This window comes from Erinaceus europaeus, chromosome 16 (assembly GCF_950295315.1).
Source record: "Erinaceus europaeus chromosome 16, mEriEur2.1, whole genome shotgun sequence".
Taxonomy (NCBI): domain Eukaryota; kingdom Metazoa; phylum Chordata; class Mammalia; order Eulipotyphla; family Erinaceidae; genus Erinaceus; species Erinaceus europaeus.
In genome coordinates this window covers 48,693,270-48,711,433 of record NC_080177.1, presented here as the reverse complement: position 1 = coordinate 48,711,433, position 18,164 = coordinate 48,693,270, and the positions used below count along the sequence as shown (strand labels likewise).

The 18,164-nt window shown below is 39.2% G+C and overlaps 1 protein-coding gene across 2 annotated transcripts in view; it reads left to right on the top strand.

Annotated features, from left to right (window-relative positions):
• Nucleotides 1–18,164, top strand: part of BUB1B (BUB1 mitotic checkpoint serine/threonine kinase B) — an 85,086-nt gene that overhangs the window by 39,564 nt on the left and 27,358 nt on the right. For both annotated transcript variants that reach the window (XM_007537329.2, XM_060175113.1), the window contains exons 6-9: nt 7,835–7,992; nt 9,665–9,879; nt 10,040–10,131; nt 15,738–15,967. In XM_007537329.2, the coding sequence (XP_007537391.1) occupies nt 7,835–7,992; nt 9,665–9,879; nt 10,040–10,131; nt 15,738–15,967 (695 nt within the window). The remainder of the gene's footprint in view (nt 1–7,834; nt 7,993–9,664; nt 9,880–10,039; nt 10,132–15,737; nt 15,968–18,164) is intronic.

Below are 18,164 nucleotides of genomic sequence, written 5' to 3'. Positions count from 1 at the left end.
CTTGCAGGGAGTATTCCAGTGTCTTCAATCTTCTGGAAGACTTTTAAAAGTAGAGGTATTAGTTCTTCTTTGAAGGTTTTGTAGAATTCATTTGTAAAACCATCTGGTCCAGGACTTTTATTTTTGGGAAGATTTTTGATAACTGTTTCAATTTCATTAGCTGTGATGGGCCTGTTCATGTTATCCACTTCCTCTTTTGGAAGTTGGTAGGTATCTAGGAAATCATTCATTTCTTCCAGGTTCTCTAGCTTGGTGGCATATAGTTGTTCATAGAAGCCTCGCATGATATGTTGAATTTCTGCAGTGTCTGTTGTGATTTCTCCTCTTTCATTTACTATCAGATTTATTTGGGTCTTCTCCCTTTTTTGTTTTGTGAGTCTGGCTAAAGGTTTGTCGATTTTGTTTACTCTTTCGAAGAACCAACATTTACTTTCATTGATCTTTTGTATGGTTTTCCTATTCTCAATGTTATTTATTTCTGCCCTAACTTTAGTAATTTCTGTCCTTCTGGTTGCTTTAGGATTCCTTTGTTGTTCTTCTTCTAGGTCTTTAAGATGTGCAATCAGGCTGTTTATTTGTGCCTTTTCTTGTTTCCTAATGTGTGCTTGTATAGCTATGAACTTCCCTCTTAGGACTGCTTTAGCTGTGTCCCAAATATTTTGATAGCTTGTGTTTTCATTTTCATTGAACTCTCGAAACATTTTGATTTCTACCTTGATTTCCTCTTTGACCCAGAAGTTGTTAAGAAGTGTACTGTTGAGCTTCCACATTTTGGCACTGTTACTAATCTTTTGTTGATTGCTAAGTGTTAGTTTCATTCCACTGTGGTCTGAGAAGATGCTTGGGATGATTTCAGTGCTCTTGAATTGGCTGATGCTGTCTTTGTAGCCTAACATATGGTCTATCCTTGAGAATGACCCATGTGGATTCGAGTAAAATGTGTATTCCAGTTTCTTGGGATGAATGACTCTGAAAATGTCCAATAGTTCTAGTTTATCTATCTCTTCATTTAGCTCCCTTATGTCTTTACTGATTTTCTTCCTGAATGATCTGTCAAGTTGAGAGTGGGGTGTTGAAGTCCCCTACTATGATTGTGTTACTGTTAATATATTGCTGTAGCTCTTTCAGTAGAAGTTTGATGTATGTAGATGGCTTCTCATTGGGTGCATAGATATTAATAATTGTTAAGTCCTCTTGATTGACTGATCCTCTGAGCATTAAGTAGTGTCCATTCCTATCTTTTTTAATCTTATCTATTTTAAAGTCTATCATGTCAGATATGAGAATAGCTGTTCCTGCCCTTTTTTGTGGGCCATTGGCTTGAATGATAGTTTTCCATCCTTTCACTTTAAGTCTGTGTTTGTCTTGTTGCGTTAGGTGGGTTTCCTGTAGACAGCATATTGTTGGATTGTGTTTTCTGATCCATCTTCCTATTCTGTGTCTTTTAATAGGTGAATTCAGGCCATTGACATTTATTGATATCAAAGATTGAAGATATTTTAACGCCATTCTTGTAGAGTTTTACAGTGTTTTGATATATGTCCTATTTGTGGTGGTTTGGTTGTTTATAGAAGACCTTTCAGAACTTCTTTCAGGGCAGGCTTGGTGATGGTTGATTCCTTCAACTGTTGCTTGTCTGAGAAGGTTTTGATGCCTCCATGTATCCTGAATGGCAGTCTAGCAGGATATAGTATTCTCGCCTGAAAGCCTTTCTCATTGAGCACTAGATAGATATCTTGCCATTCTCTTCTGGCCTGTAGTGTTTGTATGGAGAAGTCTGCTGCTAATCTTATGGGTTTTCCTTTGTAGGTGACTCTTTGTTTTTCTCTTGCAGCCTTCAGGATCCTTTCTTTATCCTTATTCCTTTCCATTCTAAGTATGACATGTCTTGGTGTCTTTAGGTCTGGGTTAATTCTGTTGGGGACCCTCTGGGTTTCTTGAATCTTTATGTCTTTGATTTTGTCTAGACTAGAGAAATTTTCAGCTATTATGGCCTGGAAAATGCTTTCTTTCTCTCCTTCTCTTTCTTCCTCTGGTATGCCAATAATGCGTATATTGTTTCTTTTGAAGTCATCCCATAGGACTCTGTTGTTGTTTTCAGCATCTCTTAATCTCTTTTTGAGATCTCTTACTTCTTTTTTAGTTGTCTCTAATTCATCTTCAATCTTGCTAATTCTGTTTTCAGCCTCATAGATTCTATTCTCTCTGCCCTCTACTGCTTTCTGCAGTTCATCTATTTTGTTGCCCTGCTCTGATACTGTTTTAACTTGTTCAGCTTGCTGCCTTCTTAGCTCAGCGATTTCAGCTTTCAGCTCTCTAATAACCATAAGATAATTAGTATTTTCTTCCATATTCTCATTTCTTGTTCCTGCATTTCTGATTACAATTTTTTCAAATTCTTTACTCCTGTTATTATTTCCCTAGCTAATGTTTGGATGTTGAACTCGTTATTTTGTGCTTCACCCTCTGGGGGACTTTTAGCTGGACTCTTGTCCTGGTTCAATTCTCCAATATTTTTTCTTGTTGTTTTAACCATTTTATATATTATGTTATGAGTTCCCTTTATCAGTACCTTTCAAATTATTTATCACTATTGCCTGGATTGACTTGTATCTAAGTAAGTTAATTAAAGGGTTTATAGTGGCGGAAGTTAACAGTTGTTTCAATCCCTGAGTTGGAGCTCAGTGCTTTAAAAGCCTCTTTTTTTTTTTCTTCCCTGTAGGCTATGGGAGCCTGAGGGCTTTTAAACTATCAATAGGCTTCTTAGCTTAATCACTGACTCCTGACCAAGAGATAAAGCAGGGTGTGGCAGAGATAATCCAGTGGTTATGCAAAGAGACTTTCACAGCCCCTCAGCTATGCCACTGAGGTATAGGTCTTCTCCTGAGTTTCCCGGTTAGATCTCTGTCCCCTTGTGTCCCTCCCTTTCACTGCTCCAGATTCTGAGGGTAGTCGCAATGGAGACTCAGAGTTGCACTCGGTGAGTCTATGGGGAGTCCTCTCCTCCCTTAAGCTGTCCCCTTGTTGGTGGAGCAGAGTGGAGGTGGTGTCTCAACTGATAAACTGCTGAACTGTTAGCAGTCACTTAATCTCTCCTTAGGCTCCTCTGTCTTCTCTTTCACCAGCCACATGTGTTTGTACTCACGGGTGATTTACTGGGTTCCTGTGGTCATTCTAGTCCTGTCTTGTTTCCGTCCCGGGTGGTCTTCTTTGGTATTCCTAGTTGATCCGGGAGAGGAGAGAAATCGATCTGCTGCTTGTAGCTCAGCCTCTGGAAGTCCATACTTCTCTTTCTGACTTATCTCTCTTAACATGATTCCTTCAAGCTCCATCTAAGATGCGTGAAGAAGGTTGGTTTCTCTCCCCCCCATATATATTTTATATAGTGATATAATATATAATACATTTTATATATATATATATATTTTTTAAATTTAATAATGGTTGACAAGACCGTAGGATAAGAGGGTTACAATTCCACACAATTCCCACCACCAGAGTTCTGCATCCCATCCCATCCGTTTCCTATCTTTTATCCCTCTGGGAACATGGACCCAGGATCATTATGGGGTGCAAATGGTGGAAGGTCTGGCTTCTGTAGTTGATTCTCTACTGGACATGGCCATTGGCAGATTGATCCATACTCCCAGCCTGTTTCTTTTTTTCACCCCCCTCCCTTTTTTTTTTTTTTAACCAGAGCACTTCTCAGCTCTGGCTTATGGTGGTGCAGGGGATTGAACCTGGACCTTTGGAGCCTCAGACATGAGAGTCTCTTTGCCATTATGCGATCTACCCTCTGCCCCCCTTTTTTATTAATGTAATGCTATTTATTTTAGAACGTACTCATAGCTATATAAAGAAGGCAATACTTTTCATGTTCTGAACAGCTGAGAACTGATAATTTTCCAGACTATGAAAGCAGTAGATTATGCTAAGCAAATGGATACAAAACTGTTACTGTTTTGCATATATCTATATTTCTATTTTCTTTCTTTTTTATTGCTTTAATAATGATGAACAAGACCGTAGGAAAAGAGGGGTATAATTCCCAGCACCATCCCATCCCCTCCATTATAAACTTTACTATTCTTTTTAAAAAATTTTTAAAATTATCTTTATTTATTTATTTATTGGATAGAAACAGCCAGAAATTGAGAGGGAAGGGGGTGATAGGGAAAGAGACAGAGAGACACCTGCAGCCCTGCCTCACCACTCATGAAGCTTTTCCCCTGTAGGTGTCGTCCCGGGGCTCGAACCTGGGTCCTTAAGCACTGTAATATGCGCTCAACCAGGTCTGCCACCACCCAGCCCCCAAACTTTTCTATTCTTTATCCCTCTAGGAGCATGGACCCAGAGTCATTATGGGGTGCAGAAGGTGGAAGGTCTGTCTTCTATAATTGCTTCTCCACTGAACATGGGTGTTGGCAGGTCAATCTATACCCCCATCCTGTTTCTATCTTTCCCTAGTGAGTCTGGGCTCTGGAGAGGTGGGATTACAGGACACATTGGTGAGGTCATCTGTCCAGGAAAGTCAGGTTAGTGCCATGATAACATTTGCAGCTTGGTGGCTGAAAAGCATTAGGATATAAAGCAGAACAAACTGTTTAATGATCAGAAACCTGAAGGTAAAAATATAGCAGGTGAGACTTGGGGTCTCCATTTTGGAAAAAGCTGGTAGGTCTATTTAAGGTATATTCCAAGGGGCCTATGACTTTACAGTTTTTGCATTCTGTATATTTGTCATAAATAGAACCCTACATTTGAAAGGTCTTCAGCCATTATTTAAAAAATGCTTTCCTGCCCTACCCCACTAGGGAAAGCTAGAAACAGGCTGGGAATATGCATCGATCTGTCAATGCTCATGTTCAGTGAAGAAGCAATTACAGAAGCCAGACCTTCCACCTTCTGCACCCCATAATGATCCTGGGTCCATACTCCCAGAGGGATAAAGAATAGGGAAGCTTCTAATGAAGGGATGGGCTGTGCAACTCTGGTGGTGGGAATTGTACCCTCATCTTATCCCACAATCTTGTCAATCATTATTAAATCACTAAAAGAAAAGGGGGGTGGGTGGGTGGTAGCACACTGGGTTAAGCGCACATAGTACTACTAAGCACAAGGACCGGTGCAAGGATCCCGGTTTGAGCCCCCGGCTCCCCACCTGCAGGGGGGGATCACTTCACAGGCGGTGAGGCAGGTCTCCAGGGGTCTTTCTCTCCCCCTCTTTTTCTCTGTCTTCCCCATCTCTCAATTTATCTCTGTCCTATCCAAAAAAAAAAAAACCATAAAAATAGCTACAGGAGCAGTGGATTTATAGTGCAGGCACTAAGCCCCAGCAATAACCCTGGAGGCAAAAAAAAAAAAAAAAGAACACTTTCTTGCTCCTAACTTTTCTTCTAGGACTTCAGTTGTACAACACTTACCTTGTGATATTTTACCACAGGTTCCAAAATTCTGTTCATTTTTAAATCTCTTTCCCTTCTGTTCTTTAAATTGTTCAGTTTTTATTCATTCTTTCCTCTGCCATGTGTATTCTAATACTGCATCCATGCAGTAAAATTTACATTTCTGATGTTGTTTAGATAAAACTTTCCATTAAATTAGCGAAAATATTTAAAAATCTGAAAGACCAAGAGCACTACATCATTCTTCATTCTTCATTTTATGCAGTGCTTAGGATTGAACCCAGGGCCTCCTGAAAAGCATGCACAACCATCTCCCTGACTCCACTTGATTTATCTCTGTTGAGAATATCTCTTTTCTCATTGATTTTAAATGTTTTTTAGCCTGTGTTTCAGAGAGCATAGTTATTATAGTTACTTTAAAATCTGGAAACTCCCAACTTCTAGACATCTTGGTGTTCGTATTTGTTATCTTTTTCTTTGAAAATTTGTCTCATTTTCCTAGTTCTTTGTATGTCTAGTAAATTTGGATTATATTTTGGACATCTGTACTAACTTTTTTTCCTGCCAGTTTCTGGGTCCTAGGTTGAGATTAGCTCTGGGGGATATTGGTGTTTTTGGCTTGGTAAGCAATCAAATTACAGACATCACAGCTCTCATCTTATTTGGGTGGTGGTTCAAATCAGTTTTCAAGACCTCTGGATCTCTCTCCTGTGTCTGGAATCTAGGCAGCAGTTTCTGTCACATATCAGATCTCAAAACCTGTCTTATTCTGTTTTGGGTCTTCACTGCCATGTACACAGTCCAGGAGTGACTTGTACCAGTCCATATACAGAATTAGAAAAATCTCATCAGTTTAGTCTCTAGGATTTCTTGAACCTCAAAGTTCTCTTTTACTAGTCCCCTAGCCAGAAAAATGAGGTTTCTATAGAAGATCTAGTTTCTCACACTACTGTTTCAGCAGCTCTGACTATCTGATGATAAATGAGATTAAGATAAAACAAAACCAGGAAGCAACACTGTTTTATTTTTTCTTCAAGTTTGATATCTCTTCACAGTCCACTTGATTTTGTTTACTTTTGAGAGGCCTCAGTTGCTTATTTTATACTTTGCTTAGAGTTTTAAATTCCATCATCATCATCATCATCATTATTTTATTATTATACCAGAACCCAGCTCAGCTCTGACTTACAGTGGTGCTGTGGATTAACCCTGGGACCTCCAAGGCTCAGGCATGGAAGTCTGTTGTGTAAACACTGCACTCTCTTCCCAGTCTCAGTTTTAAATTCTGGTCAGTGAGAGAGAGAGAGAGAGAGAGACTGATATGTGTTTAACACCATCTTAGCCTGCACTTGCAGTTTACTCCAGTTCTTTATCCTGTTGATAATACTTAAAATTGGCAACAACACAGGAAATTCTGCAATCTTCAAATTTCTGCCAGTTTTTGCAAAGTGAAATGTCATGTTAGATGCAGGTTAACTTCAAATTGTTTAGGAAAGATGGGGTTTAGGGAGTGAGCAGTATACTTAGACAAGAAAGACATACAAGTAATGATAAAGTAAATATGGCAAGATATCAACAGCTAGTGCTTATTTAATTTTTCAGCTATTTGTTAAGTTTTATAATTTCTGCCTTAGAGGTGGCACAGTTGATAAAGTATTGCACTCTCAAGCATGAGATCTTATGTTTAATCACAGCATTGCATATAGCAGGGTGGTGCTCTATCTTATATTCATAAATACTAAATTATTTTTTCTACTAGGGTTATCACAGGGAGTCTAGGCAGCCTTTTTTTTTTTTTCTATCCCTTCCTTCCTTCCCTCCTTCCTCCCTCCTTTCTTCTTTTTTTTTTTTTTAATTTTTATTTATAAAAAGGAAACACTGACAAAAACCATAGGATAAGAGGGGTACAGCTTCACACAATTCCCACCACCAGAACTCTGTATCCCATCCCCTCCCCTGATATCTTTCCTATCCTTTTTGATAGAAAGTGAGAGACAGGGAAGGAAAGAAAGAAAGAAAGAGGGAGGGAGGGAAGGAGGAAGGAAGGAAGGAAGACCATGCCACAGTGCTGCTCTGTCATTGTGAAGCTTATAGGTACAGGTTCTCCCCTGTGACAACTGGGGCCTTGAATATGGCACATTGTAAAGTGTGCACTACTGAGTGAGCTGTCTCCATTCCCCTTCAGATTTTTTTTTTAAGACTTCATTAATAAAAGAGAGAGAACCACATTATTTTTAATTGGCAGAATTGGGCATTTAAAGAGAGAGCGTAATCATTCTAACTGAAATCTTCTGTGATCACAAGAACTATCTTTATTCCTGAAAGAAAAAATATTTTCTTTGGACTTTTTTCTGTGTCTTTATTCCCCAAGATTTTGAATCTTGTGACTAATGTTTATCTTGCCAAAAATAAGTTGTCCATTCTTCTAGGCAATTCCAAGCTAGAGTGTCCCGGCAAACTCTGTTGGCACTTGAGGAGGAAGCTTTTGAATCTACAGCACCACAGCGCAGCACACTGGCTGAACTAAAAAGCAAAGGGAAAAAGACAGCAAAAGCACCAATCAACCGTGTAGGAAGTGCTCTCAAGGGTAACTTTCTTAGTTGTTATTATGGGAAATGCTTAGTCTTCAGTGGTTGGCAAATTATTTATGGAAATAATATATAAATATATATGTGGACACTGTCTTAGTTTTCTGACTACTAGGTAACAAAATGAGAAAATCTAAGGAGGGTTAAGGTCATCATGTACAGTAGAGCCAAACATGTCAGCGATGAACTTTTTTATTTACTATTTTTAGAGGAAATTTTAGGTTCCCAACAAAATTGAGTAGGAAGTACAGAGAGCAACTGACTTATCAGCTGAATGTATGTCACTTAGGCTATAGACCGAAATTTTATTTCTCTTGTCCCTTTACTTGTACCAACTTGACAATAGTCAAAATGTTCCTTGGAGGTCCTGGAATTAGAGTGCATGGAATATGTACCTAAAACATCCTTGGACTTGTTTCATCTAGATCGTGGTAAAGTGGATTTTTTTTTTTTTGCCTCCAGTGTTATTGCTGGGGCTTGATGTTTGCACTATAAACCCACTGCTCCTGGAGGCCATTTCACCCCTCCCCCTTTTTTGTTACCCTTGTTTTTGTAGTTGTTATTGGATAGGACAGAGAGATATCAAGAGAGGAGGGGAAGACAGAGAAGTAGAGAGAAAGATAGATACCTGCAGACCTGTTTCACTCCCCTGCAGGTGGGGAGCCTGGGGCTTGAACTGGGATCCTTACTCTGGTCCTTGCCCTTTGTGCCATATGCACTTAACCCTCTGTGCTATAGGTTGGCCCCTGTAAAGTTTGGTTGTAATAAACACTGTCATAATAGAAAACCCTAGTAGATGGGCAAATTTGTCTTCTCCTGATTCAGTGCATCTCAGCTGATTTGCATTGAGAGAAAGAAAAGATAATGAAAAGTGAAGGTTTAGATTATGCTAAGCTCTAATAAAACTATACTAAACTATACTTAAGGAAGACATATTTTTTGTTTTTAGAATAAAAGATTGGAAGTGAGAGGAAGGTGAATATAAGTAACATTTTTTTGGCTTTACTTTTTTTTTAATTTATTTTTTTATCTTTATTTATTTGATAGCGACAGCCAAAAATTGAGAAGAGGAGAGGGAGAGGAGAGAGACAGAGAGACACCTGCAAACCTGCTTCATCACTCGTAAAGCTTTCCCCCTGCAGGTAGGGACTGGGGCTCAAACCTAGGTCCTTGTGCACTGTAATTTGTGCGCTCAACTAGGTTTGTCACCACCCAGCCCCAACAAACAATTTTTTAAAAGATTTTTTTTAACATTTCCTTTTTTTTATTGTCCCCCCCCCCTTTTTTATTGTTGTTATTGATGTAATTGTTGGATAGGACAAAGAGAAACGGAGAGAGTAGGGGAAGACAGGGGGAGAGAAAGATAAACACCTGCAGACCTGCTTCACCACCTGTGAAGCGACTCCCCTGCAGGTGGGGAGCTGGGGGCTCAAACCGGGATCTTTATGCCAGTCCTTATGCTTTGCGCCACCTGCACTTAACCCACTGCGCTACCGCTTGACTCCCAACAAACAGAACTTATAATTTTCTAATTTGGTACACTAAGTTTTAAAATAATTACTTTTAAAAGCTCTTTGATTCTGTGATTAATAGAAGTAATCTATTTGAGGATGAACAGGTATACTTTGGTATTTAAGTTGATAATGAATAGTTTTAACATTTGCCTCCTAGCTGCAAACCAGAACAGAGCATTCCAAAATCCAGTTCCTCAGCAGAGACCGAATAATTCTAGAATTGCTATCTTTGATGAGAATACTGGTGAAGCGTCTATAGCAGAGTTCTCCAGGCCTACAGCCCAACCATGGATGGCACCACCATCATCTCGGGCCAAGGAGAATGAGTTGCAAGCAGGCCCTTGGAATACAGGCAGGCCTTTGGAACACAGGGTAAGGACTGATTCATAGAGTGTGTTTTCCTCACATAAAGAGACTTCACATTTTTAATAGAAGAATAGTTTTGGCACCTTCTTGACTAATAGACTTGATCTGCATGTGTCTTATCTGAGTGTAAAGCTGTGGTAATTTCAAGTTTGTTCTTCATTGTCAGCCTCGAAACAGTACACCTTCTATGACAGCTTTACCCCCTGTGCTCCCCAGCTTTACTCCATATGTGGAAGAGACTGCACAACAGCCAGTCATGTAAGTCTGATTCTCAGATATTTCAAGATGGGAGTTATTAAGAGTGTGTTTGAGGAGACAGGTCACTTATCCTAGTTTCCAAAAAACATTTTCTTTGTGGAGATGAAAAATCACTAGACAAAGCTTTATGTTTGCTTTATATCTGTATTCATTTGAATGTTATGGCTAAAAGACCATTTGGTAGTAATCATTTGTTTTTGGTAGTAATCTTAAGGGATAAACTTAATAGGTTTATGTTTACATTGCTATAGTCAAAGATCATTACTACGATTTAAATTCAGTGTTTTATTATTAATAGTAATTGGAAGTTATGACAATTTTCCCACTTATTCTGCTCTTTCTTCTGGGTGTCTTTTTCTTTTATCTTATTAGTACCTAGTGTTTTTGTGTATAAGAAAAGATGTGATAGGAGCTAGGAAGATAGCACAATGGTTAGACAAAAAGATTTTCATGCCCAGAGCACTAAAGGTCTCGGGTTTAATCCCTAGCACCACCAGAATCCAGAGCTGAGTAGTACTCTGGTTAAAAAAGAAAAAAAAAAAATTAGAGATGATGATTATATAATGAGGCAGTTTTATACATAATATTTCAGAGTTCTAGTAGTAGGTTGAATTCTATGTCCCTATGTAAGAACTTTCTCATAACTTTTCCCTCACTGTATGGTAGGTACTGTAAGGATGCAAAAACAGGTAAGATTTTAAGCAAAAATTGTGTCTTGATAAGAGCTCTCTCAGCATTAAGGGAAACTTGTAAAGCGTACAGTCTACCTGGTGAGTCATCACCCGCCATAAGGTTAGGTAATTCCAAGATTTGTTTCATAGTATCTTATTTTTAAGGGTTCTTTCACTTTGGGCGAACTTTGTTCTATTGAGATTTAATGAGCGAGCAATAATTGATGATCAGCTCAACACAAGTTTTTTTTTGTTTTGTTTTTGCTTTTCTAATAAAGTCTTGCTTTATTCTCTAAAAATAAAACAAAATATAAAAAAAACTGTTGACCTATATTATCCCACACTAATAAGAAAGGATATTAAATAGCCTAGGGAGGTAGTGGAAAGTTGGACTCTCAAGCAAGAGGTCCTGAATTTGATCCCCAGCAATGCATATGCCAGAATGATTAACTCTGGTTCTTTACTGCTCACCTTTATAAATAAATAAATCTTTTTTTAAAAAGGCAAAGAAAAGAAAAGGAAATACCTTTTCCTATTTTAGCACTTGTATTTTTATTTAGCACTACATCGGTGGTTTAAAAACATTTATAAAATTAAAAATGTCTTACTTGGGACCAGGCAGTGGCACACCTGGCTTAGTATGCATATTATCATGCACAAGGACCTGAGTTCAAGCTCCCAGTCCCCACCTGCAGGGGGAAAGCTTCACAAGCAGTGAAGCAATGCTGCAGGTGTATCTGTCTCTCTCCCTTTCTGTCTGTCTTTCCTCTCAATTTCTGTCTCTATTCAGTAAATAAAATATTTTAAAAATGTCTTAGTCATATTTATTTTCATATGCTAGTTACTGCCTATATCTTTTTTTTTTTTTTTTTTTACTTCCAGAGTTATTGTTGGGGCTCAGTTCCTGCATTACGAATCCACTGCTCCTGGAGGCCATTTTTCCCATTTTGTTGCCCTTGTTATTGCTGTTGTTGTTATTGGATAGGACAGAGAGAAATCAAGAGAAAAGGGGAAGACAGGAGGGAGAGAAAGACACCTGCCAACCTGCTTCACTGCTTGTGAAGCAATTTCCCTGCAGGTGGGGAGCCGGGGTCTCCAACCGGGACCCTTATGCCAGTCCTTGCTTTTTGTTCCATGTTTGCGTAACCTGCTATGCAACTGCCCGGCCCCCACTGCCTATATCTTTTTAGTGGAGTCTGTACTTTTAAAAAAGTTTATTCTGAGGTGGCCAGGCTGTAGTGCTCCCAGTTAAGCACATACAGTATTAAGTGCAAGGACCCGCACACGGATCCGGCTTTGAGCCCCTGCTTCCCACCTGCAGGGGGACACTTCACAAGCTGCAAAGCAGGTTGCAGGTCTACAGCTGTCTTTCTCTCCCCCCTCTGTACCCCTCATCCCTCAATTTCTCTCTGTCCTATCAAAAAAAAAAAAAAAAAAAAAAGGCTGCCAAGAGCAGTGGATTCATAGTGCCAGCACTTATAGGAAGCGAAAAAAAGTTTATTCTGAAGCATTTTGTTTTTGTGCTGTTGCAGTAGAATTATTTTCTATTTATTTATTTTTACTAGAGCACTGCTCAGCTCCACCTTTTCATGGTGCAGGGGATTGGACCTGAGACTTTGGAGCCTCAGGCTTGAGAGTCTCTTTGCATAACCATTCTGCTATCTACCCCCAACCAGTAGAATTATTTTCTTACTCTTAGCATTGTTTATTACAGGTATATATAGTATAATACATTGATTTTTAAAATTTATTAATCTGTATTTTGCTTCTTTAATAAATTAACTTACTATAGTAGGTTCCTAGCATCCCCCCCCCCCCCCCAGAGTACTTCTCAGCTCTGCCTTATGGTGATACTGGGGATTGAACCTGAACCTAGAACTTTGGAGTCTTATGCCTTAAAGCCTTTTTGCATAACTACTACACTATCTCCCCAGCCTACTTTTAGCATTTTCTACATATGAGTTCATCTACACCTGAACTATTTTACTTTTAGATGATTATTTTCTTTTTTTTTCCCCTCCAGGGTTATCGCTTGCACTCAGTGCCTGCACCAAGAATCCACTGCTCCTGGAGGCCATTTTTCCCATTTTGTTGCCCTTGTTGTTGCTGTTATTGTTGCCTTTGCTGTTATTGTTAGATAGGACAGAGAGAAATTGAAAGAGGAAGGGAAGACAGAGAGCGGGGAGAAAGACAAACCTGCAGACCTGCTTCACCACCTGTGAAGCAACCCCTCTGCAGATGGGGAGCCTGTAGCTTGAACCTGGATCCTTACGCCAGTCCTTGCACTTTGTGCCATGTGCTCTTAAGCTTCTGCACTACTGCCTGGCCCCTGATGATTATTTTTCTTTACCTAATTGCCTTACCTAGAACTTACAGTACTCAGCAGCAAGTGGAAGTGACAAATGAATATCCTTTTCTTGTTCTTGATGTTAGGTGGGGAAGCATCCAATCCTTCACTATGATGTTTGTGTGGCTTTTTTTTTTTTTTTTTGCCTCCAGGGTTATTGCTGGGGCTCAGTGTCTGCACCATGAATCCACTGTTCCTGGAGGCCTTCCCCCCCCTTTTGTTGCCCTTGTTGTTGTAGCCTTGTTGTGGTTATTATTATTGTTGTTGTTGATGTTGTTCGTTGCAGGATAGGACAGAGAGAAATGGAGAGAGGACTGGAAGGCAGAGGGGGAGAGAAAGATAGACACCTCAGACCTGCTTCACCGCCTGTGAAGCGACTCCCCTGTAGGTGGAGAGCCAGGGGCTCGAACCAGGATCCTTATGCCGGTCCTTGAACTTTGTGCCACATGTGCTTAACCCTCTGTGCTACCACCCGACTCCCAATATTTTTCTTTCTATCTTCCCCTTCCCTCTCAATTTCTCTATCTCTATCAGGTCAATAAATACATAATTTAGATTAATTTATTTTTACCAGAACACAGCTAAACTCCTTATACCTGTCCTTGCGCTTTGGGCCACGTGGGCTTAACCTGCTGCACTACTGCCTGACGCCTTTGTGTGGAATTTTTGTAGATGTCCTTTATCAGATTGAACAAGTTGAGGACTTTTTTGTTTGTTTTAAATTGGGGAGGGGGCATTAATGGTTTACAGTATAGTCTTTCACACATAGGCACAGCCTCTCTTGTTCCCTTTATTGGTATCTAGGATACACACGAGGACCCCAGTGTTACTTCATCCTGTCCCTTTCTCTCCTTCCCCCAAATCCTTTTTTTTGGTTTAATATGCCACTCCTAGTCCAGGTTTCACCATATGTTTTTCTTACTGTTCTTTGTTACTAAGTTCCACCTGTAAGTGAGATCATTTGGTATTGCTCTTTCTCTTTCTGGCTTGTCTCACAATAACATTATACCTTCAGGTTCTAACCACACTATTACAAAGGAGATGACCTCATTATTTTGATAGCTGCGTAGTAATCCATCATGTATATGTACCTTGACTTCCTTAGCCACTCATCTGTCTTTGGGCACTTGGGTTGCTTCTGAGGAAGTCTTTTAAGCATGTAGATGCTTGGTCTTATCGTTAAAAGTTTTAATTCATTGGACCTGGGGGGTAAGGCCCAGTATAAGTGTGATTAAACTATACCTATAAAATACATAATTTTAGGAGGTCGGGCAGTAGTGCAGCAGCTTAAGAGCACAGCGGGTTAAGTGTATGTGGCGCAAAGCACAAGGACTGACGTGAGGATCCTGGTTTGAGCCCCCAGCTCCCCACCTGCGGGGGAGTTGCTTCACAGGTGGTGAAGCAGGTCTGCAGGTGTCTTTTTCTTCCTCTCTCTGTCTTCCCCTCCTCTCTTGATTTCTCTCTGTCCTGTCCAACAACAAATTGCATCAACAACAACAGTAATAACCACAACAAGGCTACAACAACAAGGGCAACAAAAGGGGGAAAAAATGGCCTCCAGGAGCAGTGGCTTCAGGCCCTGAGCCCCAGCAATAACCCTAGAGGCAAAAAAAAAAAATTTTTTAAATATATGTAATTTTATAAACCAATGTTATATCCATAAATGAAAAAAGATAATTGAGAAAAAGAAGGTACATAAGAAAAAATTAAAAGTGTATAAGCAATTTGACTCTTAGCCATGGCTGAGATATCTACCCTATCCTGATTAAGGTAGTTTATGCTTCATATTCTTCAAACTTATAGGTATCATTCTTCCCCCTTCATCAAGAACCTTGAAATTCACATCACCAGTTCTCTAAATGCTGTATACTCACTTAGCTCTTAATTCTTTTGGGTTCCAAGCAATGGGAAATAGTTTTTATCATGTAAGTTGATGTTCTTACTGGGTTTCATTAAGACATTATTTACTTTCTCTTAAAAGGAATGTTTTTTTGTTTTGTTTTGTTTTGTTTTGTTTCCTCCAGGATTATCACTGGGGCATGGTGCCTGCACTACGAATCTACTGCTCCTGGAGGCCCATTTTTCTCATTTTATTGCCCTTGTTGTAGTTGTTATTGTTGTTATAGCTGTTGTTGTTGTTGGATAAGACAGCGAGAAATGGAGAGAGGAGGAGAAGACAGAGAGGAGGAGAGAAAGATAGATACCTTCAGACCTGCTTCACTGCTTGTGAAGTGACCTCCTGCAGGTGGGGAGCTGGCGCCTCAAACCAGGATCTTTACAGTGGCCCTTGTGCTTTGGGCCATGTGCGTTTAACCCACTGCGCTGCTGCCCAGCCCCCGGAATGTATGCTCTTTGACACTAACTTATGACCCATTTCCTTCCTTCTCATAGTAGAGTAGCACACATTCAGAGCATAATTGTCAGTGACCCATTTAAATTATTTTAGCATCTTATTTCAATTTTAAATTATTTTTGTATTTTGAAGATGATCACATATAGTTTTCTGCGGACATTGTGTTTTATCAAGCCATGTGAGAAATAGAACATTTGATCTTTGTGATATATAATAATAATTTTGCTTCTTTTAGGACACCCTGTAAAATTGAACCCAGTATAAATCATATTTTGAGCACAAGAAAACCTGGGAAGGAAGAAACTGATCTCCTACAGAGAGTTCAGAACCATCAGCAAGAGTCTGAGGAGAAGAAAGAGAAGATGATGTATTGTAAGGAGAAGATTTATGCAGGAGTGGGGGAGTTCTCCTTTGAAGAGATCCGTGCTGAAGCTTTCCGGAAGAAATTAAAACAGCAAAGGGAAGGTATATATATAAGTATATATTGATCAAGTTTTTAAAAGTCATTTAATTTAGAGCGGAGGGTAAATAGTGAAATGGTTATGCAAACAGACTCTCATGCCCGAGGATCCAATATCCCAGGTTCAGTCCCCCACACCATCATAAGCCAGAACTGAACAGTGTTCTGGTAAAAACGATAAAAAAGAAAAAAGGAAAAAAAAAGTCATTTAATTTAATTGTGGTATGTATGAGCTGACTTAAATATCTATTTAAGCTGAACTCCTATTTGCTGCCTGCATGAAAACCCTTGGGTTCAAAAGTAAAGGAACAGAAGAAACTAAACTGTAAGAACAGTTGATATTCTCCAATACAAAAATCGTACAGATATAATCTGTCTATCGACATGTATATGCTTTGTCTTCTCACTAAATACTTTTCTTTTTTTTTTTTTCTTTTCATTTTTTAAAAAAAATTTTTATTTAAGAAAGGATTAATGAACAAAAACATAAGGTAGGAGGGGTACAGCTCCACACAATTCCCACCACCCAATCTCCATAACCCACCCCCTCCCATGATAGCTTTCCCATTCTCTAGCCCTCTGGGAGCATGGACCCAGGGTCGTTGAGGGTTGCAGAAGGTAGAAGGTCTGGCTTCTGTAATTGCTTCCCCGCTGAACATGGGCGTTGACTGGTCGGTCCATACTCCCAGACTGCCTCTATCTTTCCCTAGTAAGGTGTGTACTAAATACTTTTCTTAATGCTGCCTGAAATATTTCACTTTATTTTTGATATCCTACCCCATTAGAATTTCTCAAAAGATTTATTTAGACTAACATATACATTCTCACCTCTGTCACTTAGATATAGGTACTTAAATCTTTCTTTCTTTTTAAAGATCTATTTGTTTTTATGAAAGAGAATGAACAAAGACCAGAGCACCATTCAGTTCTGAATTAAATCAGAGGCCTGATGCAAACAAGTCTGGTGCTCTAAGGCTGAGATACCTCCCTAGCCCAGCATTCTTTCTTAAAGATACTTTTTCTAAATTAAGAGAAACTTTCCTACAAATAGAGAAAATAGGGTCAGCAAAATAGTGACAGTGCCATATACACCAACTAGGTTCAAGCCCAGCCTCCCCCCAACTTGTACCAAATCTAACCTATCTGCAATCTGTACCCATTTGTCCTAATTTTTTTTTTCCTGTTAAAATTGGTATTTTCTATTCCTATCATAGGAATGTCCCTTTTCTCTTTCCTGATAAGCAGTTTTCATCATGTTTCTGGTCTTTAAAAAACAAAAAGGGCTGTGGAGATAGCATAATGGTTCTCAAAAAGCCTATCCTGCCTGACCCTCTTGAGGTCCCAGGGTCAATACCCAGCACCACCATAAACCAGAGCTGAGCTCTGGTTTATTTTGCATTTCTTTTAGTCTGTGGAGTAACCTAGGTCACAGTCACCAGAGACCACTTTTTTATTAAAATACCAAATCCAGTTAGGATCTTTATGAACCTCATGGCTTCTCTGATGTGTATTATCTCTCAATTTTCTTTCCTGCTGTTCTTATCTACTATCTTTTCCTAAGACCCAAATTAGAATCCTGGAATATCCCATTCTTTTTTTCATCTTCAAAACTCTGGCTGACAGGTTACATCCACTTTAAAGTGATGGACCCTCCATTTAAATCCCGATCTCTGATATTTCACTTAACTTCAGACTTACATTTAGTTATCTACATCTGTTGGCTATCCCAAGAGATAATTTAAACTCAAGATAATCAGAACAGAATTAATAATTTCTGTATAAAACATATATGTGCCATTGCTTCTGAATCTCAACAAAAGGCTTTAAAATCAATAAAAAGCTAATAGTTGTGCAAGCTAGAAAAATCCAGAGGTGAAACTTGATCCCTCTTTCCTTACCATTGTTCCACACCCAATTTTCAAATCTCTCTTTCATCACTATTTCCATTATTCCTCAGTTCAGTTCATAATTGTTTAACTGGATGACTGTCACTAGACTCCCCTCATTCTGGCCTGACAGTCCAATTTTCTCACAGTAAATGATCTTTTAATTTAAATTTTAGAATATGGAATGCTTTAGGAATTTGCATATCATCTTTGCACAGGAGTCTTGCTAATCTTTGTGCCATCCAGTTTTGGTGTATTTACTGCTAAAGTGAGCATCAAATGATGTTTAAAAAGAAAAGTCATGTCACTCCTAAGA